General features: G+C 42.1%; 1 protein-coding gene across 2 annotated transcripts in view; it reads left to right on the forward strand.

Moving 5' to 3' along the window:
- The window catches only part of gli3 (GLI family zinc finger 3), a 125266-nt gene that overhangs the window by 71006 nt on the left and 32972 nt on the right, over window positions 1-21288 (forward strand). For both annotated transcript variants that reach the window (XM_014992362.2, XM_014992361.2), the window contains exon 5: window positions 18113-18318. In XM_014992362.2, the coding sequence (XP_014847848.2) occupies window positions 18113-18318 (206 nt within the window). The remainder of the gene's footprint in view (window positions 1-18112; window positions 18319-21288) is intronic.

Genomic DNA, 21288 nt, shown 5'->3' on the forward strand with positions numbered 1-21288 from the left:
GACGCAAGCAAATAAGTAGGAGCAGTCGACGTGTCGCCGCCGTTCCAGGGAAACTGCGGACAAGAGGCGGCTTACGGTGAAATATTGAATTGTTTTAAGACAAGTTCCCCAACCGTGTGCAGAATTAATCGTTATTAGCCTTCTCAAAGATATGCCTAAGTACACAGGGACTATTATTGCGGTACTTCCCCATGCAACCTTTCATTACGGCCTGTAATTACAGTTGGGTTGGCCCTGCGGCACTTCCATCAATCCAGTCAGCTTCCCCCCGCCGTGCCGCGTGAGCCAGCCACCACCGGGCGTCCAAAAAAACACGGTGAACGCCCAGCAGCTTGTTTCCTCTCTGCCACAGCGACACATCCACCATCCGCACTCGGCAAATGAACAGAATCACATCCTATTACGGTGAAGGGCCTAATTGAAACATGTTTATTTATGGCCCCTCGTTTTTAGACTAGAAGCAGGCGTTAGCAGCGAACAGCTAACGGGGCTCCGGTGATATGAGGCGGTGGAATTAAATTAAAAGCTCATAAAATGAAATATGCTCCGTATTAGCTGTTTGACACTTAATTTGCCTTCAAATGAGCAGAGGAAATCAGAAATTAACTGTCCTTTGTTTTTTTCTTTTTTTCACCCCGCTCTTTACCTCACCTCCTCTATTAAGAAAGGGAGAACGCAATTACAGACAGAGGCTAATCGTTTAGTTTATGAATTCCTGAGGGGAAGGTACCAGTGTGCCAGTATTACAGCCTCAGGGTCAAGTGAGGTGGTGGGAGTCCCTTCTTTTGCTTTTGGAACAAAACTTGCATGCTTGCATGAAAAAACAAAAACATCTTCACCTGAGTAGGTGAAGAACTTTCCTAACTAAAGCCTCACAGGCCAGCTGGTCTGATCCTGGTCCAGATGAAGTCTTCTCTGTCTTGAATCCAGCTGTTGGTTTTCTACTGTCTCTCTGATCCAGAAGCAGCTTTTATTCAGCCTCACTAGACAGCAAGATCTGAAATATCATTTGGTGGTTTTCCAGGTCTTGATAGTAATGGAAAAAAAAATTGCCTAAATATTTGGTTTTCCAGACCGTTATTCCATATTTCACCTTCATTCCTTTCTTTCTTCCTTCTTTCCTTGTTACCTGTTTCCCTTCCTTACTTCCCATCTTCCTAGAAAATAGAAATAATGATGGTAATTCTAACTAACCTAAAACAAGAAAAGTTTGGTCTCACTTAACTTCAGAGTGATAAAAAATGTGTCTTTTCATTTGGTGTGTAAATATCTGGTTTCAACTGTACCTTCTACGTGTCCTTCTTTCCTTCCTTTATTATGTCTTCCCTTTGGTCTTTCCATTTTTCTTTCTTGTTTCTTTCCTTCCACTCCCCTCTTCTTTTCTTGTTTGTATCCTTTCCTTCTTCCTCTCTCCCTCCCTAGTATCTTTCCTTTCCTTTATGTGCTCCTTCCCTTGTGCCCGTTCTCTCTCTCTCCTTAGTGTCCTTCTTTCGTTCCTTCCAGTAGTTAATTTATTTTTATATCCTTTCTTCCTTTCCTTTGTGGTATCCTTCCCTTATTTTTTTCTTCGCACACTTCTTCCCTTGATTCCTTCTTTTCTTCCTGTTGACCTTCCTTTTTCCCTCCTTTTTCTAAGTTTCTCATCTAAGCCCTGCCAAAACCACATAATAAGCTTTAGTGCAATAACCTTTTAAAATATAAAGGACTGAGATCTGTGGAAAGCTGAGTCTATAAAATTGGGAGGTTTTACATCAAATATTTACATCTTCCAGAAAAGATGTTCCCTGTTTAAACAAACACATAGATAAGTGCAGAGTGGGCCCTGCACAGGAAGCTCTGGTCCCCTCTAGCACCACCACTGGTGCAGGACTGGACTTAACGGGACTTTTTTGGAAGCCGTGTCTTTCATCCCTCCGCCCCCATGCAGTGCGGTGCCAGTCCTCGGTCACCCGGAGACGGCCCCTAACAAACAGAGGAATTTGTCACAAGTCAATTATTGGCTGCAGAGTTTACTCTGGAGTCCCGGGCCCTCGTGCTGTGAATGGGGGTGCCACTAAAACCACAAAACAATCCAACAGGACGGGCAATTGACTTGCAACCTTTTGACTTGCTCACCGTCCGTAAATTTACCAAAGAACGACGGCAAACTGAGTTGATTTAGTAGACTTTGAAGGTGTTGAACATAATTTTAGTGTAAAGTCATGACAAAAATATCCAATCCTGCATTTTGTCCCATCTTCTTCTTTTGCCAATTCTGAGAAGTCTTGAAGCTTCACACTTCCAGCTCATGGGTTCTGCATTTTCGGACGTTACAGAGAACAAACTGGGGCTTTGTTCCGTATAGTTCGCCCAGTCAGGAGCATGTTTGTTCAGCTGCCATCTTGGCCAGACTGGAACACACTCTGAAGGTACGACTGGGAGAACCGCTGCAAATGATGGTTCAGATTCAGCTCAGAAGACAGTAAACCTGGAAGGAGTTTAAGACAGTTAATGCTGTTGCCTACGATACTCGGTTTTTTTATTAGCGTTCAGATAAAGATGTGTAAAATTGTTTCAAATAAACATATGTTTAAAAACCTTCATTTGTGGGGGGACAATACTTCTCTTAAATAACAGTTTTCAGCTAAATTAGCAGTGTTACAATTACTGCTACTCATACAGTCCTCCTAAAATGAATGTAACTCCTTTTATACTCTCCCTTTTGAGATTGATCGGAGTTTCTAGGAACTTTTAATTAGCAATCAATGAATTTCTTTTCCCCAGAGGTAAAAATACGACGTGACACAGGGGTCCTATTTCATTTAGCCACTGCGCTGGACGAGGACGGGGGCCTGTATTTTTCTTCCCAGCATGCGCAGAATGGAAAGGAAGTTCTGTCAGAGAACGGCAGCAAAGAGCGGGGTCACCAACTCAACCATCCTTATTTGGGTTCAGTGATTGAATACAGAGGTCGTCCTTGCAACCAGTTCACCGCGTTGGGAGTCGCTGGATGTTGGATGCTGCCCACAATGTTTATCCACGTAGCTAAAAGCGCTGACCTTTGGCTGATTACACTCACGACTTCAAAACTTCGGATAATTGTTAATGCCATTCGAACATTTCTTCTTTAGATCCTTTAGATTATTGGACTCAATTGACGTCAGTCCCATAGGAGTCTATTTTTTTAATTGCATTTAAACCCCTACCGCCTGTGTTTTTCAACTCAAAAACTGTTAAAAATTTCCAGGCTAGCTACTGTAATGAGCTCAGCAGAAGCTCACTTCCACTGGGGGTTTGCTAATTGCTCCTGGCTAGTCTGAAGGAGCCGAGTGGAGGAGTTGTGAGGGAGGACGACTCTTGTCAGATGGAATCTCAGTAACTTGGAAACAGTGGCGCTCGGTCCAACCAAGCGTTTTGTACAGCTGAATGGTTGCCACGGGAGACTAAAGGATTTCTCAAGGCAACATTCCAGGTATGTTTTTGATGAAGGAATAACATTAAAACATGATTTAAACCTCAAAAACGTTGATTTTACATAATTCCGCTCTTTTAAATGAAACTTTTTCTTTCGCTTAACCTCCCCCCCCCCCATCACTGCAGCAGCAGAGGAGCAGCAACATGGCAGTAATGCTTCGAATCACCTCTTTAACCTTTGAATTCAGCCTCATTTTTGGCCCACATGCCTCCCCTCTTACTGTCCTCTTCGGTATTTACATAAACTGTTGTCACATGGCCCAATCTGCTGCATAACGGAGCGGCGTGTTGCTTAGCATAAAGACCACATTCTTATCTCAACACCTCCTTCCAGATGGGACGAGGCCGAGCGTTGCAACACTCGCACACAAAACACGCGGAGGCACGCACACGGGCGGCGAAACAATAAACAGAAAACGAGCTTTCGCTGCACCGGAGGAGAGATGCACTTTCATCTCCCCGGCTGCTCGTGGTTGCATGTTCAAGGTGACTTTTAGTAATTTTAGATTTTTTTTTTTTTTTTTCTGAATTTGCAGCGTGTTTTCCAGTAATTTCATATGTGAATAATGTCTGTTCTGGATTGGGAAGCAAAGTGAAGCCATAAATTACAGCATGAATCATGGATTATTCCCTAATCACATCTGATAATCTCTGCCTAGATACAGCTGCTGTCACACGGGCCGGAGAGACGAAAGGCTGCTTTTTCATCTTCCTCTCCTAACTGTCCAGAACCCAGTCGGTGTGACTTCACGGGTCACCCCTGTGCAGCGCTCCCCTCCTTCCTTCCTTTCTTTAATGCTCTCTCTTTGGAGTAAGTCAGGGGGACAGGCGGTCACGCAGTCGCAGGCTTCATGATTAATGGTGTTTATTCTTGACAGAAGGCTCCTTTTTATTTATCTGCATTGCAGTTTCACTGATACCATCGGTCACCTGAATGAAAAATATTCAGTCATACCAATTTTGCAGCATAATTGAGTAGAGTCACTTCCTTTCAGTTCCCCCCCCCCCTCCTCCTCCTCCTCTCTCCTCTCTCTTCTTCTCTCTCTTCCGCTCTTTCTATCTGGCAGCCTTATCATCGCCACAGTAATTTTCGTGCTGCGTTGTTTGATATGGAGAGGCTGACTTTAGCCGTATTTGACATAAAGCCTCTTCAATTTTCTCAGGAGCAAGAAAAAAAAAAAAAGGAAAAAAGTTGTGCACCGATTCCTTTTTTTTTTTTTTTTTTTTTTTTTTCTGAGGCAATTTCAGGATTTAGAGAGAAAGGAGATAAATGGCTAAACAGAAATGTGGGCAGATTGAAGTTACAGTATATCTATTTTTTTGTGATACACTGGTTTCAGAAGCCTAAAATGGGTAGTGTAGTTTGTGTGTGTGTGTGTGTCCAGGATCGTGATATTTTAAGGCACCTGTGTATTTTGAGGATGATGGATCCAGCAGGTTGAAAGCGAGTAAAAAAAAAAAAAAAAAAAAAAAAAGCGAGTTCGGCGCAGCAGAAATTTGACATGGCCTGTAAAGGTTTAGGGTTGAGTCATTACCTGTGGAGATCTGTTAAGACATGTTCCAAAACTCTTCTCAAACCTACTAGGATTACCCTGTTCTGATGCCTGCTTCTGCCTTCCTGAGTGCTTGTATTTTCTCCTTCACTTATTACATTTTGTGCCTCTCTTTAATCCCTTTAAAATGGTTTTGAATCTCCAAAATGCATTGGAATTAATAGTATTTGTGCCGATTATTTTTTTTTCTTCAATAAATACTTTTTTTTCACCATTGCTTCTTTTGAGTTTAAATTGAAAGTTCATGAAAAATAGCTTTGAAAAGGCTACATTTTTTGATAAAAGGAGAACAGATTAATCTCTAATACAGGCCCAGCAAATTTGCACATGTTACACATTAGTGGATTTGATTTTCTATACATGAGTCATTTGCCCCCTCTTCATGTTTGAGATCTCAATTTGTAGCTCTCCCAAGGAGCACAATGGAAAAACCAGGTCTGAAGGGGAGAGATAACGGGCAGGTGCCAACAGCGCTGCGCTAATGTGTGTGTGACTGGGCGTGTGAGTGTGTGTGTGTGTGTGTGTGTGTGTGCAGCCGTGCATGCGCGCGCATACACACAAATACAAAAGAGGCGGTTCTGAAATAATTTAATCTTTTGTTTCATCTTTTAATTTTCTGAGCAATTTTGCATCTTTCATTTCTCACTAAAACACTGAAAAAAAATTTACATTTGTATTAAATTTGCTGTTGTTTATCAGCTGTGCAGCATTTGCATTTTATGTTCCCATCTCAAACCTGCTGCTCCTGCTGCACTGAAATACATGAGATTTGCATTAGGACCTGGGTTGTTGCCTGAAATTAAAAGTAGTCAATGAATAAAAATGGCAACTTATTTGAACGTGACAGCTTCTCCCCAGAATTTGCATCAAAATTATATGTAAAAATTAGTTTGCATTAATTTAACCTTTTTCCTGTAATTTAATTTCTCTTTGCAGTTCTCCCAGTTGTTTTGTTTTTCTTTGAAATTTACGTCTCTCTTAATTAATCTGATTATTTGACTGTTTTCACTTTGAAAATTTCTCAAACAGCACCAAAGCAAAATATAATGTGCAACAGAACCTGGGTTACCTTTTGGAAATTAAATAAATATCTCTAATATGCAAAAATTAAACATTTTGTTTTATCCTTACATTTCCTTTGCAGTCCTTCATTTTTAACTTGACAGTCTAGATAAATTTGCAGGATTTAAATTGCAATTTTCTTCATAAACATTGAGAATTCTAAAGAAATCGCTTCTGCCATGGCAGTAAAATACATAATTTGCATTAAAACAGTCACTGATAGGGCTTAACACTGTTAAGCAAAACAGTTGAATGAAATAACTTAATAATATTTTGTTTGCATTTTTATTACTTTTTTAAAAAAATCTACTTAAAAGCCTATTCATAAAGTATTGGGTACAATTTGCAGTTTTCATCTTAAGTCTTTGCTATTGCATTAAAATAGCATTATATTAAAAAATATATATTAATTACTTAATAAATGTTACTACCAATTCAAACTTGAATTATCCTCTAATTAATACTTATTAACAAAAAACACTCGACTGCACATCAAGGAGACCAAAGAAGGTTTCATACTGCAATTGTATAATAATAATAATAATAATAATAATAATAATAATAATAAATTATTTTTTCCACAAAATGTCAACAAGATTTAATGGTATAGTTTTTTTTAATCAAAAATGCTGGGTGATTAAATTAATGTCCATAATAATAATAATTTGCAATAAATCTAAATTTCATGAAGTTCTTCTCTAGCAGAGCTTTCTAATGTCTAACGTCCTTGTGGAGTTGGAGAACAGCTGTCTTGTATTTGGTGGGTGTGGCACATTGTCAGTTTTAAGAGCTTCTTAATAGCTTTTTCCTACAGCTCGCCACATTATGCGTCACCACATCAGCAATTATTTAGAAGTTAAAAAGAAAAGTTTGACATTTCCACACCAAGAGCAGTTTGGAGTATTTTGGAAAGATTTGCATAATGTAGAATAATCTATTTTAAGTTGGCTTTTTCTTTTTGCTATTTTTGTTCTGTTTTTCTTTTTTTTTTTTTTTTTTTTTTTCCTCTTTGGGCTCAACCTGCGCCCTGCAGAGTTCATGCTGGACCCGTGCAGAAAAGTGGAATTTCCATTACTCTCTGGGCTCCAGAACCTACGATTCCACTCTGGGGGCCAGTTATAGCAAGTAACGAGACCTCGGGAACAGGGTCATAAATCCAATCCAACTCCGCTCATTTTCCAGCCTTTCTACCCTTCCTTTCCTACATCACTCCTTCGCTCGGACTCCCCCCACAAATGATCGAAGGGGAACGTAAATGAACACAGTGTGAAATATCACCACATGTTTGTTATAGGAGGCTTTTTTGGTGTGGGCTCCGGGTCTGCCAGTGTGGGAAGAAACGACTTCTCTCCCCGCAAAATAAAATGAAAAAAATAAAGTCACATAAAGCAATCCTTCTCATTATGTCACTCGTCACATGTGGCATCCATTACGTCTGATGGTGTGGTAGAAAATAGTTTCATCTTCTGATGTTGTTTGAAGCAGGAGCCACGGAGGAACCCCCCCCTCACTCTGTTCATCTCCCATGATACCCGGCTTTTCTCTGAGAGGGTGAAGGGTTTTACATTGCGATTGTCCGGCGGGAGAGCTTCGGATAAGCGGAGTCGCTGGACGCAGCTGCATGGGAATGCAAGCGAGGATCCTGTTGCATGTCCGCCGTGCCTTTGACCTTAATCTGGAAGTGATCTTTGCTAAGTTAGGAAGGAAAGTTTGGCTTATTTGATGGAACCGTACTGGGAAGGTTCCTCTGAAAGACATGTTGCCTCTCCCGTGAGCTGAGCCGAAATTTCCACACAAGTATCGAGTTGCTATGGAAACCAGGAAGCTCTGGAGAATTACAAAGTTTCATTTATTGTCTTCTAAATGTAGACAATCATAGAAAATATCATCCATCCGTCCATCTCTTCCCATTTAGTTGCTTCTGCAGTCAGAAGTAAATTTACACTAAACTTTTGCATTTACTGTATTTTATTTATGAACAAAAAAGATCCGGAAACTTTGAAAACATAAACCTGAAATGTTATGGAAATGTAAGCAGAAGCACACGCTTGTAAAGTAGCCGCTTTTTGAAATGTCCCCCTTTTGGGGTCTGCAGTTCTGTGTTTAAGCCTCCCAAAGCTTCATCAAGCTGCACCACCCCGCGTTCAGGCACCCCTTCATGATTAAATATCAAGGAACTCCACCTGACGTTTTATTAGCCCAACAAGATGGATGAAACGGCCAGAATAAAGTAGGCTGTGTCTGCTCACTTTCCCACCAGCACTTGCCTTTCTTCCGTCCAGCTTTCCTCTCCATCCCCTCCTCTGCAAGAAGAAGTATGTGTTAGGAGAACGTGATGGATTTGGCTCCGAATAGAAGATTTTCTCAGTGCAGAGGAGGCAACACATATTTCTGTCTTGTACCTGATGCTCCTGTTGTCTCAGCCGACCCGCTTTCTTTCTCTTCTTTTTCTTTTTTTTTTCTCGTTGTACCTCAGATCTCTGTCTGAAGGATTAACTATCTCCAGCTGTGTGTCTCTGCTGTCTCGCATTGTTTGGGATTTGCTCAGGTTCGTCCGTGCGCCTGCTCATTTCTGCAGCCCAGTGTGACGCGCTGAATCGAGGACGGGGCTGGTGGGTGGGGGGGGGAGGAGGATCGGAGGGGCTCCTCTCGGCCCCGGGGCCACACTCATCCTCCCTCACCTGTAGGTTGCCGCCTCACGCACGGACATGTGCGCTCATTACCCGAGTTGACGGGCTGTGAAGGCTGAGTAGGTGTGGAACCCGAGCCCTGTTTGGCTGCAGGCGTCAGTTGGATGTTTGTGTGCAGGCACCGGGGCCATCGAGACAATGCTGGAGAAGAAAAAGAAAGATAGATGCGCTTCCTCCCTGCTTTCAGAAGTTTAACACTCTAACACCCAGGAGTCCCCTCTAGTTTTCTCTTTAGCCTGAGGCATGCTGGAGGAACTCGGAGCGCTCACTGAGAGCTAATTCCACCTGTGCTTACCTTGCTGCTTGGAAAAGAAACAAAGCAGGTGCATCAGTCCATTAGGATATCACTGAAAAGTTCATTTAAGCCACAAATTTAATCCACAAATGTAAAACGTCTTGACTCGTTACACACAAGGTTTTTATTTCATTTTGATCTTTTTGGTTTACAGCAAATGAAATCACAGTATTTCACACATTTTATTGTGCGCAAGAATGTCATGTTGTGGCCTACAAAATCATGGGGAAGACTGATAACTTCCCCAAAAGAAGGCAAAGATTAAAGAAGCTTCTGTATTCAGATATATTGCTGAAAAATTAAGTGGAAGGAAACAAACACAGTTTCTCTGAAAATCAAAATATTACAGAAGATGAATAACAACTGAATTTTAATCGAGAAATGTTGACGTGAATATATGACTTATATGACATATATTCACTCAACACTTGGTCAGAGCTCCTTTTGCATGAGTTTTAATATTCACCAGTTCAGGTCAAGTTTACTCATTACGATTAAACCCGATCTAAAACCCTCTGTGTCTTTCAACTCTTAATCCAGATGATGGGCTCTGAATTAAAAACTAAATTTACTTCCACCTCCAAATAGGACTTTGCTTCTGCACCTCTTCCTACCCCACGTTTTCCTTCCACTAAACCTTCTGTTCATATGCTTGGAGTCAGGATAGTCGTAAATGGCAACATTTTTAGCAGTGACTTCCTTGTTGAGAGTGTCGGTGAATGTTGCTTAGCCAGCAGTATCCACTTGTATCTTAATTGTAACATTACAGTCTTAAAAATGCTTTAAAAAAAAAAATCAAACTTTCTTTCCAGAGAAGCTTTTTAACATCCGTGCTCCACTTTTGGAATTAGATTACTGAAATAAATAAAAAATTGTTTTCAGATTAGCTGAAATGCACCTGTATGTGCTCAGTATAGATAAAGGTAAAATATTCCATTCAGCGCTGTCGGCCTGTTGGTGAAAACCAAAATCAAGCATGGGGAGAAAACTAAAAGCAAGAACGGGCAAATCTTTCCGTGTTGTTGTTTGTTTTGTGTTTTTTTTCCCTCCATGTCTGTTCTCTGACTCCAGCCCCACTTGAAATTACAGGAAAAAAGGCCCGCTCATTTTGTGCAATTTCACTTTCAAGTTTTCTTTCTTCTCTGCTGCCTTCTCGGCTGATTCGTTTCGGTAGACATTCTTATCTCAATGGCTGAAAATTACATTTAATTGCGGTGTGGAAAAATGGCTTTTCAAAACAGAATGTGGGAATGAAAAGGCATCGACTTTTTCCGTTCAGAACCAGAACAACTGAAAAGATGTGGTGCGATAAAGAATAATCCTCTAACTTTGCAGACATGGGGTCTTAATTTAAACCAGGAAGCACATGTTGTGTGGTTGTGTGTGTGTGTGTGTGTGTGTGTGTGTGCGTGTGTGTGTGTGTGTGTGTGTGCGTGTGACCCCTCGCTCGATGAGGTTCATGCACAGAAACAGAAGCTCTGACACCTGGACCCGTTTGTTATGACATAAACCTGTCACACTCTCTGAGTCCTGTTGATAAATACATTACCACTCCAGGAGCGTGGAAATGATACGTGCTTTCGCCCGGGCGTGGATGACTGCATGTGTGTACCCGCTGCTGCTGCTGCTGCTGCCGCCGCTGAATCATAGACAATGTGAGTGAAACATGCGGGCAGCGGCTGGGGGAAGCGCTTCTGTGTGTCCTGCGCTGTATGGGAATCTCTGGCACGCCTCCAGAGGTATCCCACCGAGAGGGAATCCTGCTCGATGTGACCATGAATAGGAAGCTGGATCCACCCAGGCCTTTGATGTCAAGAGGTCACACAGAGACCTTGCAGCTCTGATGGGGTGGGGGGTGACATAGTTTCTCTGGATGCCTGGCAACCTCACCAAAACCCTGCCAGGCTCACAATTTTCCCTGTTGAGTAACAAAAGCGGCTTCTGGACATTATGTTCTGTTGGGACTCGATAAATGATCTCTTATTTATTTAATATGCCAACATCGGAGCAGCAAAAACACACCTTTGGTTTTAATTACACTGTTGCGTTTTGCAGTGCTAGGAAAGACATACCTGAGCAAGTAGTAGCCATGTGAAAAAATGCTTCCCCAATTACAGAACCGCACCTTTGTGTTGTTTTTGTCCAGCAGTGGTTTTGGCCTTCAAAGTTTCCCGTTGTTGTCATTTTTGCCCGGTCCATTTCTTATTGTTGAATCATGAAATCCAATCCTTACTGATTCTGCAGCGCTTCTGCTGTTCTGCTTTCTTTTGTGACCTCCTGAATAAGTGATCAGAGCCGTACCTGAGAAGGTTTTCTCCATTTGTGGATAACAGCTTTCTTATAAACCTGCTCGTTTTTCCCCCTCCTGCTTTATGCTGTTCGACCCGTACGACTTCAGTGATTTTTTTAATCAGGCGTTGGTGTAACTTTTGAAATTAAACTGAAAGTCGCAATGGCTAATCCCACGATATGCTGGGTTCACCTTAATAAAGTGTTTTTTTTTTTGTTTTACTCGATGTATCTTCATCTGAAATTGAAACGTGTTTGATGACTCGTAACTTTTTATGTAATACTTCTTCAGTGTAATGTAGCTGGTGTGTGTACTCTGAGACAACATGTGGAGGCCCACAAGTACCATTACTGTCAACATGGGGAGTGTATGTTTACTTCTGCAACACCACATTGGACTTCCAGTAGACGACCACATGGTAAAGACTCCTGCTGTTGCAGCTCCACTCTGCCTATCGTGCTTCGGCAGACGTGGACATTTTACGGTTTGCAGGCCACATCTGGTTTTTCCCCATGTTTCCAACCGGGGACCATGAAAATTGGAAGATTAGTCTTAAATTCTAAGACTAAATCTAAATTAAAAAAATGAGACCATGCTCTTTTTTGACTTCTTCTTTTTTTTTTTTTTTTTTTGGTTTTGTCAGTGACAGTTGTTTTGTAAAGTTTCAGTTTGAGGGTCAAGACAGTCAAATTCATGGTTGAGTTGATAAAAGTTATACTTGCATTTTACTTTCGATTAAACAAACATATACTACATTTAGGTTGATCCTAACAAAAGAGTTATTTCACAAAGTTGCAGGACTTGGATGGAGTTGTGCTGCAGACACACATGATGGAGCCCGAGATGCTAAAGGTCACACAAACTGTTGGAAGCAATAATATCGCAGATCAGTTTTCTCGTATGTGCAGCCTTACTCTGTAAGCTTAGATTTAATGAGGTCAAATGTAAAGTGGTTCTGTCTCTGTTTCAGGCTTGCATTAGAAAACAAAACATTGTTTCAAGTCGAATGCTGATCTGACCTGCTGTTGAGATGATCCACTGCAAATTGTGCATCCAAGCTGGATCTGATAATGAAGACATTTGGAGCAGAGTTGTCAAACTCGAGTCCCAGAGGGAAATTGCCTTGCAAACACACACACATGTCCCTGCTCCAAAGCACCTGATGAGATGGCTGAGGTCCCTCCTCAGTCTTCACCCATGTTTCACAGATTTCTGCTAATTGACCCGAGGATTTTATTTAGATATGTTTAAGACGAAAGATGTAAAAATTGAGGACTAAAGTAAAGTGAGTTAAATATAAGATCTATAAGAGCCTTTTAAGAACTTCACTCAACCACATCTTGTGTAATGGTTGAGCTCAATGTTTGGTATAAAACACTCCTTTTTAGAGTGACTTCCGTTTAAGCGGCACAAAGTATGTGAAATGTCCATTAAAAGTGGAACTGAATGAAGACTTTCCCACTGAATCATCAAGGACTCATTCTACCTGTTTGTGTCTCCCAGTCTCTACTGTGTCTGTCTTCTTTCTCCCCTTGTCTCGGCTCCCTCTCCTCTCTTCTTGGGTCTCAGCTGGCTCTGTTCCTTTGGCCCTTTGATCTGAGTGAAAGGGTTTGGAGCTTTAAAGTGCTTCTGTTTCCGCTGTCAGGAGCCCTTCTTTCTCTCTCTCCCCCCCCACTCCTCCTCTCTGGTTTAGGCTTTCAGAGCGGTCGCGGCAGCATTGCGCCGCTGTTCTGCTAGGTGGGTTTGGAGGTTTGCGAGTGTATGTGGGGGTGCGGGTATCTGTGAGGTAGTGAGGCTGAGGTGAGCTTCGAGGTGGGGGGGGGGGGGGTGGATGTGCGATGCTGTCAGCCTCAGTCAGGAGACGACCTGACAGAGAAAAAAAAACAACAGTTCCCACATCAATCAGCCCCTTGTGGCCACAGGTGTGAGTGTGCGCATGTTCCAAATACTTCATTCAAACCTTTAGGAAAACTTCTGCTGCTACTTGTGATGTCAAATTGGTGAGATAAGCAGCATTTTGGCAAAATTATACACAGTTGGACTGTGTATATGTGTATATATGTTTTTGTTTTTTTTGGTTTTCTTTAAGAATATCCGGCAATTGTTTTGCTTTTAAATGTTGACATTTATTTTTCCACTTCTCCTTTGCAGCAGCTGTTGCCTCATAGGGCCTGAACTCCAAAGTCCTCAGAAGGGACATTTCCGTTGTATTTTCTATTTATCCATTTCTTACTTGAGCCGTAAGCATTTGGCAACGCTCGGCTCTTATTTTAGCCAACCGCTGTGCCCATACCACCAGGTCTGACTGCCGCACCACAATGATACCTTCTTTGCTCGAGCGTAGTCACCAGCGTTCCCCGCAACTGTGTTGTTTTTGCAGTTTTCTCTACCCAAAAATTAATAGTGTTGATGCAGCCTCGTTCCAAACTGAGAGTCAAGGCCTGCCTATGCGAACACGCAGTGCTCCGTGAAACCTCGAAGTCATTTGGGCGCGCATGCACGCTTACAAGTGTATTTTCATCTGGTGAAATTAGACGACAGTTTAAAACCCACAGGCCGCCCAGTGCAAACATGCACTGCCTTAAAAGAGGCGCTGGCTGGTATAATCGAGGCCACGTGAAAGGAAATGGCTTCCATATGTGCAAGAGCTCAGGCTGTTCTTGTGCCATGTTTGCCGGATGTGCTCTGTGTACGTTAATAGGAACTGTAAAGCAACAGTATGAGGAGGAGAAGAAGGGACATGTGAAGTAGAGTTTTCTCTTTGGGAAGATGGAGCCTGAGGTGCAACTTTGATGTAAATCTCAAATCAGGTGTATCTAAAACTCTTATTTCTCAGGCACACACACACACACACGCACACACACACATGCATACACACACACACACACACACACACACACACAGACACACTGCTCTTTGTCAGATTCCTTTCCATTTGTCACGTAGATTAATGCACGCTGGCAGATGCTAAGATGATCGCGGCTCAGCAGAGAGGAGCTGAAAACCTCAGCATCAGGCCGCCGTCCTCACACTCCTCTGAGCTATCCATCTCGTAGCTGTCCTCCTGAAATCCCCTCACACCTGGCTCTGTACCCCCTGAGACATCTTTGTTCTCCTCTCCGTGTCCAGCTCCCGCGCTGCTTTAAGTCTTCCTCTTCTGCCCTCCCCTCCCCAACACATAGTTCACATCTTCACATGCTCCCCCTGACTTCTGTTCATGCTCCAAGTGAACTTTTCTCCCCTCCCTTCCAACCACGTTTTGGCCTTTTCACCTTTTAACAAACTGAATGAGCTTTTTCATATCTAATTTGATATATAAAACAGGTACAATTTTAAGTGCATCTCAATAAATTAGAAATGTATCAAAAAGTTAATTTATGTAATTTGATTCAGATGTTCAGGTTTCTATTTTGTTTCCTGTACTTTTCTATTTTATTCTATAAAAAAATATATTCTCAAGGTGTTTATTTCTGCTAAATGCTGGTGATTATGGCTTACTGCAAATCAAACTGAGATTATTACATGAGACCAACCAAAAAAAGCATTATTAATGCAGATATGTTACAATCACATTATTAGTCTTTACCGTTATGGTAAACACCTCTGTCTTTGCTGAAAAAGCTGGTCAGAGTGTTACATCCAAGTGTAATGCAATGGAAAGTTGAGTGGAAGGAAAAAGTGTAATAAACCAAATTATCATTAAATCAGATTCTGGTACCTTTGGCTGTGTGTGAAAGGGCCAAATGATGCTTGAAAATAAAAACTTCACACTGGACTTAAAGAATGTGGATTATGTACCTCTCCATTACTCCTCCAGATTCCAGGACCATGATTTCCAAATAAAATGTAAACTTTGCTTTCATATGAAAAGAGAGCTTCAGACCTCTGAGCAACAGTCCAGTTTTTCTCCTGAACCCAGATGAGACTCTCCTGAGCTTGACCAGTAATGCGTCAGTCCAGGAAGTATTTGTGTGTAGCAGCTGCTCTCTGACTACAGCCACAGTAAAAACGTCTCCTAAACTCTTCAGAGGGTTTTACTTCACAATCCTCAATAAGGTTTTTCAGTTTTTCCAGTTGCTCGTGCACCTTTTTTGTACACAGTTTCTTCCTTCCACACAACTTTCCATCAATATTCTTGTAAATAGCATTCTGTGAACTTCCAGCTACTATAGTAATGACATACCTTGTTGACTGCAGGACTTAAAAGTCTTAATCCTTTTTTTTTTTTTTTTTTTAGGTTTTGGAGAAGTTGTATTTCGGGTTTCCATTAGCTGTAAGCCATATTAAATTAAGATTTAAGTCATCTCCCAATTTATTGGGGTGGACCAATTTGTTTGCTGGTGACAAAGCTGGTTTTTCATGTTTCCTTTCATCTGCAAATGCTGCTGAAAGAGTTTCACTGTGTACATGTGAGATGTTTGCTCGCCTACCTGACAACAAAGTGAATGTCAGCTACGTCTGTGTCGTGTCCTCTGCAAATGAGCCATGTAAATGGTGGCATGCGGGCTGATGGCTTGCTTATCGTAAACATCTCTTTCATGCACCGTCACTGTGTTTTTTTTTTTGTTTTTTTTTCTTTCTGTTTTGAAGATGCCCTCGCCGTGGCCCGGTAGCGGGGCGAAGGAAATGAGGAATTACTCATCTGCTGCCGTGCGAAAGAATGCGAACTGGAATGTGGAGAACAAACGAGCGGTCACGTTGAAAAAGTTCGGATGCCTTTCTGAGGGTTTCGCTGATTTCCCATCATAGATTACATCAGTGTCACGAGGCACGGCGTTGCACACCTGAGCAGAGTGAAAGCCATATAAATCGTCCCATCGCTGCCCCCTTTTTTTGTGGCTAATTGCAGAACATCTCCTGGAGGATGTTCTGGAGGTTTGTGCTCACATGTGTCCTGCGTGCGTCTGTGCGCCGTTTCCACTCCTCGGCCGCTCATTATTGACCCTGGCCTGAGCTCTTTCATTAGGAGGGGCTGTGGAGTGGAGGGACAAAGGGGCTGGTGGGGGATCAGGGGACAGGGCGGAGGTTGTAATTAGGCTGTTCCGGTCCCCCTGGCCTAGCTCAAGGTCACTCTGAGACAAACCGAGAGGCCAGGTCTCATTCTCTTCTCCATCTCCTCCTCTCCCCTCTTAAAGCCGCGCTGTTCCTCTCCCCCTCCCTGCCTTCATCTTTCAGCCAGCCTCCCCTTCTCCTGGGGTCCTTTGTCGCAGTAGACCGGTCCACCGGGGGAGCCACAGAGAAGCGGAGGGGCTAATTCAGTCTAATCTTTTAGCCTGTTAATGTCTGGCTGATATGTGGATTTCTGCAGATCCTCCGGGGAAGGCCTTTGTGGTGAAGGCCATCATTACTGCGTTTCCAGGCCCTCCTAACCAATTATAAGGAGGGAGACAAATTAGTTCTTGGCTAAACTTGGCTCTTGAGAAGTTTTCTCAATTTTTTCTCAACTTCGCTTCACATTTCCTTCAAGAAAAAAAAAACAAAACAAAAAAAAACAAGAAAAGCCTGACATTGCTGTTATTTTTTTTCTCCATTTAAAAAAAAAAAGGATTTTTGGATGCATCTCGTGCAGTTCCTTGTTTGGTTTCAACTCCAAGCGATCTGAGCTATGGAGAATTGTGGTGTAGCTTTGCTTGTCTTGCTCTGGCCAGCGGTGAGCTCGGTCTATCGCTTCCCCTCTGATTAAGACGCAGTGGTGAAAGCTGCCTTTGATCTGAGGAAATGTCTGCGTAGGAAGCAGTTGGAATGCTGCATTCTCCCCTGCCTTGCAGTGGGAAGGAGAGAGATAGTTTTACCATCTATTTGTCTTGCCCCACCGCTGTCAGTCCACCCAGTCATGCAGCGCTGTGAAAAGGAATTTGCCCTCTTAAAAAATGTGTGTGTTTTTTTTTTATACTTTTAAAGGTTCCAAAACAAATCGTGCAGTTTTGAAGTGATCGTTTTATTTGTGATGCAACAACCCGGTGCTGAGTTTTTGAGAGTTTTTAAGTATGAAATGCCCTGCAAAAGGTCACGACACTGCAACTTCATAATCCAATTTAATACTGCAAAAACACACAATCTCACCAAGTGTGTTTGTTCTAGTTTCTAGTGGAAATATCTTGGCACACTTGAAAGAGGACAAAACTAAAATATAAGTTACCTTTCAGCAAGATATAGAAACTTAATTTAAGTAAATAGTTTTACATTTTGATGAAAAAGCAGATTATTTAACTTATAATAGGACATTTTGGTAACACTTTATTTGAAGGGGGTTGAATAAGACTGTCATGACATTGTCATAAACATGACATAACACCTGTCATGAACATGAATAAGCCTTCATGAATATTTATGACTGTTGTCATAAAGTGTCATTCGGTAAATTATGACACTTTTAATACAAAGTTGACATTATTCAAAATGTCTTTGTTATGAGAACTTGACATTAACCAGGAAATCTTACTGATATAAATTTGTTATAAAAGTATTACTGATTGCACTTTAAAAATTAGGTAACTATGTTATTAAAGGTAAAGTTTAAACAGTTTCAACCCCCTTCAAATAAAGTGTTACCAACATTTTTTCCCATGTTAAAAGTGAAATAATCTCCTTACTTTTTCGCCAAAATTAAGGAGTTATTACCAAGCTTGTATATCTTGCTGAAAAGTAACTTGTAAGTTTAGTTTTGTCTTATTTCAGGTGAACATATTGTTTATTTTTATTCTGAGTTGAAGAACTCGTGTCATTCTCCTCCTACGTTCTCCTTTTGTGTGTGTGTGTGTCTCTGCAGGACTCCATCGATAGCGACCACGCCGGCTTTCTCCGACATCTCCCTCATTCGGATCTCCCCCCAGCGGAACCCGTCCATGGGGGCGGAGTCGCCCTTCCACCCTCCTCACCCCTACATCAGCCCATACATGGACTACATCCGCTCCCTCCACAGCAGCCCCTCCATCTCCGTCGTACCGGCCGCGCGGGGCCTCAGCCCGGCAGATGGTGAGTAAAGTGAAACATACACCGATGCACACCCTCTCAACACACACACACACACACACAAACCCCAGCAAGGGTGCGAACGATCCGACATGGCCTCAGTAGGCCTTTAAAAATAATTGTTGGAATTGATCAGTTGCTATTAGGAGGAATTTCATCTCTCTGTATCGGTTTGATTCCGGTTTGGGATCAGACGGGGTCAGGTGAGAGGCAACCGGATCCATCTCTATTAAGACCCAGGGGGTCCGGGAGACGTTATTTGAGTCAGTTAGCTGGCGGGTCGGAGCGTTAAGAGTGCGGCACGTTCCGAGTGGGTGGGGGGTGCTCCTGTCGGAGAGGGAGGCTAATCCGTTTGATCTGTGAGACGTGTCGGAGACCTCAGGAGGACGGAGCAGCGAGCGGCGGAGTCGCATACAGTTCCACTGAGGAGGAAGGAGGGTTCTTCAGGTGTTCTGGTTTCATAAACAAATGCACCAAATGAATTTGGAAAAACTAAAGATTTTTGTTAAAAAAAAAAAAAAAGTAGTGCTTGCAGGTCAGATCCAGGATTTGCTACATGGTAGAAAAGGCAGACAGAACCATCTGGAGAACACACTTCGATTATCTGCAGGCTTGTACCCAGTTTTTAAACAAAAATACTGGAAAGTATGGAATTTGATCTGGTTTTCAAAATGAAAATAGAAAATCTGATAGAAAAGTGTCTTTTTTTTAGAAGATTTTGTTCATCCATTTGGCAAATTCAGTTGGTGAGGCCACTGAAACTATATGCCATGCATTTGGAAAACATTCAGAGCAGATTACTTGTTCTTTGTTACACTTTTATTTCAAATTAGGCTAAAGTAATTATTCTCCTTAAAACTCTATGTACCACACCCAATAAGGTGATTTTTTTCTTTTTAATCTGCAAATATCTTAAAGATAAATAAGTAAAAAAAAAAATCCAAATTAACGTCCATTCTGTTTCCACTGATCATCTCAAAGTTGATCCACTCGTTTGGATTGGAATCCCGTCCAATTCAGTTCAGGAATTCAGAAGAGCGTTCATCTTTTTACATAAGGTCAGAGTACAAACTAAACATGAAGCCAAAAGAACTGTCCCATTCAAACACTGGATCCTGGAAGATTCAGCAAACAATAATGGTCAGAAATCAGTGTATCAAACTCAAAGTGTCATATTCAGGAAGACTTGAGGGTGTAAGTGCTGCCAAATGTGCATCAAGAAAATATTGAGCAAAGTAAATGAATAATTAGGTACATTTGATTTCTTCTTTTTTTAATATACTTGGAAGCAAACAACAGCTTTTCCACATTGTCATTATGGAGGTTTATGTGCAGAATTTTGAGAGTGAAATTGGGTTTAGTCTATTTTAAAATAAGGTTGCAACATCCCAAAGTCTGAACAGAGTTTCAGAAGAGTTTCAGGAGATTCTAACTGTACAACATGTTCTCATGAATATGTAAAGTTATTACACTTTACAAAATGGTTTCCTGTAGGCACCTTTTCTGTAAAATACAGTTACGGTCAAATTCCTTGAGCTCTCGCCAAAAAAAGATCCCCATCTACATTCGGCTTTTAGATCTTCAAATCCCCAAAATGACCCATTATTCGCTCTTTACATCCTCAGCCATCAAGATTTTGGCACATGAGTCACAAACTGCCTCTTCGGCTACCTGTCTGATGTTTGGATGTATGTGTGAATTGGCAGATAGTGGGGTTATTTCCTTTACATCTGCACACTTCCCTTAATCTCGCGCAGACCTGATAGCCTCTAAGTGAGGGTTGAAGTGTCTGCTTCACTCAGCGCCTCTCCTGCGCTTGGAAGCGGCTCCGACTCTCTGCCCTCCAGGTTTTCCATTACCATAGCGTAATGTGCGCCAGGCTCAGATTGCCTTAAATCAAAATAGTTCCTCCAACCTACCACATGATCCCCCGTTTAATTCATAATGCCGTGAATGGTGAATGAGGCACCTAATTACTCCTTTAATCAATTCGGTGATTAATTAACCCATCAGCTTTTGTGTTGTTAGTATATCACTGCGCTTACAGGGAGCCTCCTTCTTCAGTATGCAAAGATTTTTTTTTCTTTCTTCCCCCAGCAAAAAGTACATTTGAATAATGATGAATTAATTAACAGAATCTAATGGAGATTTAAAAGTGGGTGGGATTTAGTGCCACCCTCCTTCTGCCACACATTTGCTTTCACACGTTTTCACGTTATATATTCTCCACGACAAGCGGTTCAGAGGTAGGCTCGCCCCTGATCCTATTGTTGTGCCGAAGGAGCGCCCGGTGGCTCAGCTCGCCGAGTCCTGAGGCGAGTCTCTGCCTTCTCCACATACCCCCCGTCCTCCCTCCACCCCGCACTCCTTTTGCCCCCAGGATGGCATTCGGATGCCAACATTTCTGATTTAGAAAATTCCACAAAGCTCTTTTCCGCGCGCCGATCCTGAATGGGACACATTACGGCTGAATGCGAAAGCAAAGCCGAGGCGGAACACTGGTGACAATTAAGAAACTCCCCCTTCTGCTGGAGACATAAAAGCCAGATCGAATTAATTTACAATTTTTTTTTTCTTCCTCCTTCCTTTCACTCAGCCAATCGTGGAGGCATACTGCAGGCATGCGGGCCAGACTTAAGAGGAAATCTCCTCACACACTGTTTCTTTATTTATTTTCCTCTTGATTTCTCAAATTGGGGGGGAAAAGGAGCTTCAGCGGTCTGAACCGATTCCATATCTTAATCCAAAAACCACACTGTTAGTCTTTCTCCCCTCTCCCTCTTTCTTACAACATTTGCATACAGAAGCCCTCTGCCAGATGTTTATTTTTAGGCTCCGGTTCAAGGACTCCGACTGAGGGAGCGACTTGGAAAGAAGGAGAGAGAGAACCAAATGGAGGCAGGATGGTTTCTGCGTCGTTTTTGTGCGCTCAGATCCATCTGAGAAGATTTAGGCCCCTTTTGTTTTGCGACG

Source organism: Poecilia mexicana, unplaced genomic scaffold (genome assembly GCF_051168715.1).
Source record: "Poecilia mexicana isolate PSO_F unplaced genomic scaffold, ASM5116871v1 scaffold_20, whole genome shotgun sequence".
Lineage (NCBI taxonomy): Eukaryota > Metazoa > Chordata > Actinopteri > Cyprinodontiformes > Poeciliidae > Poecilia > Poecilia mexicana.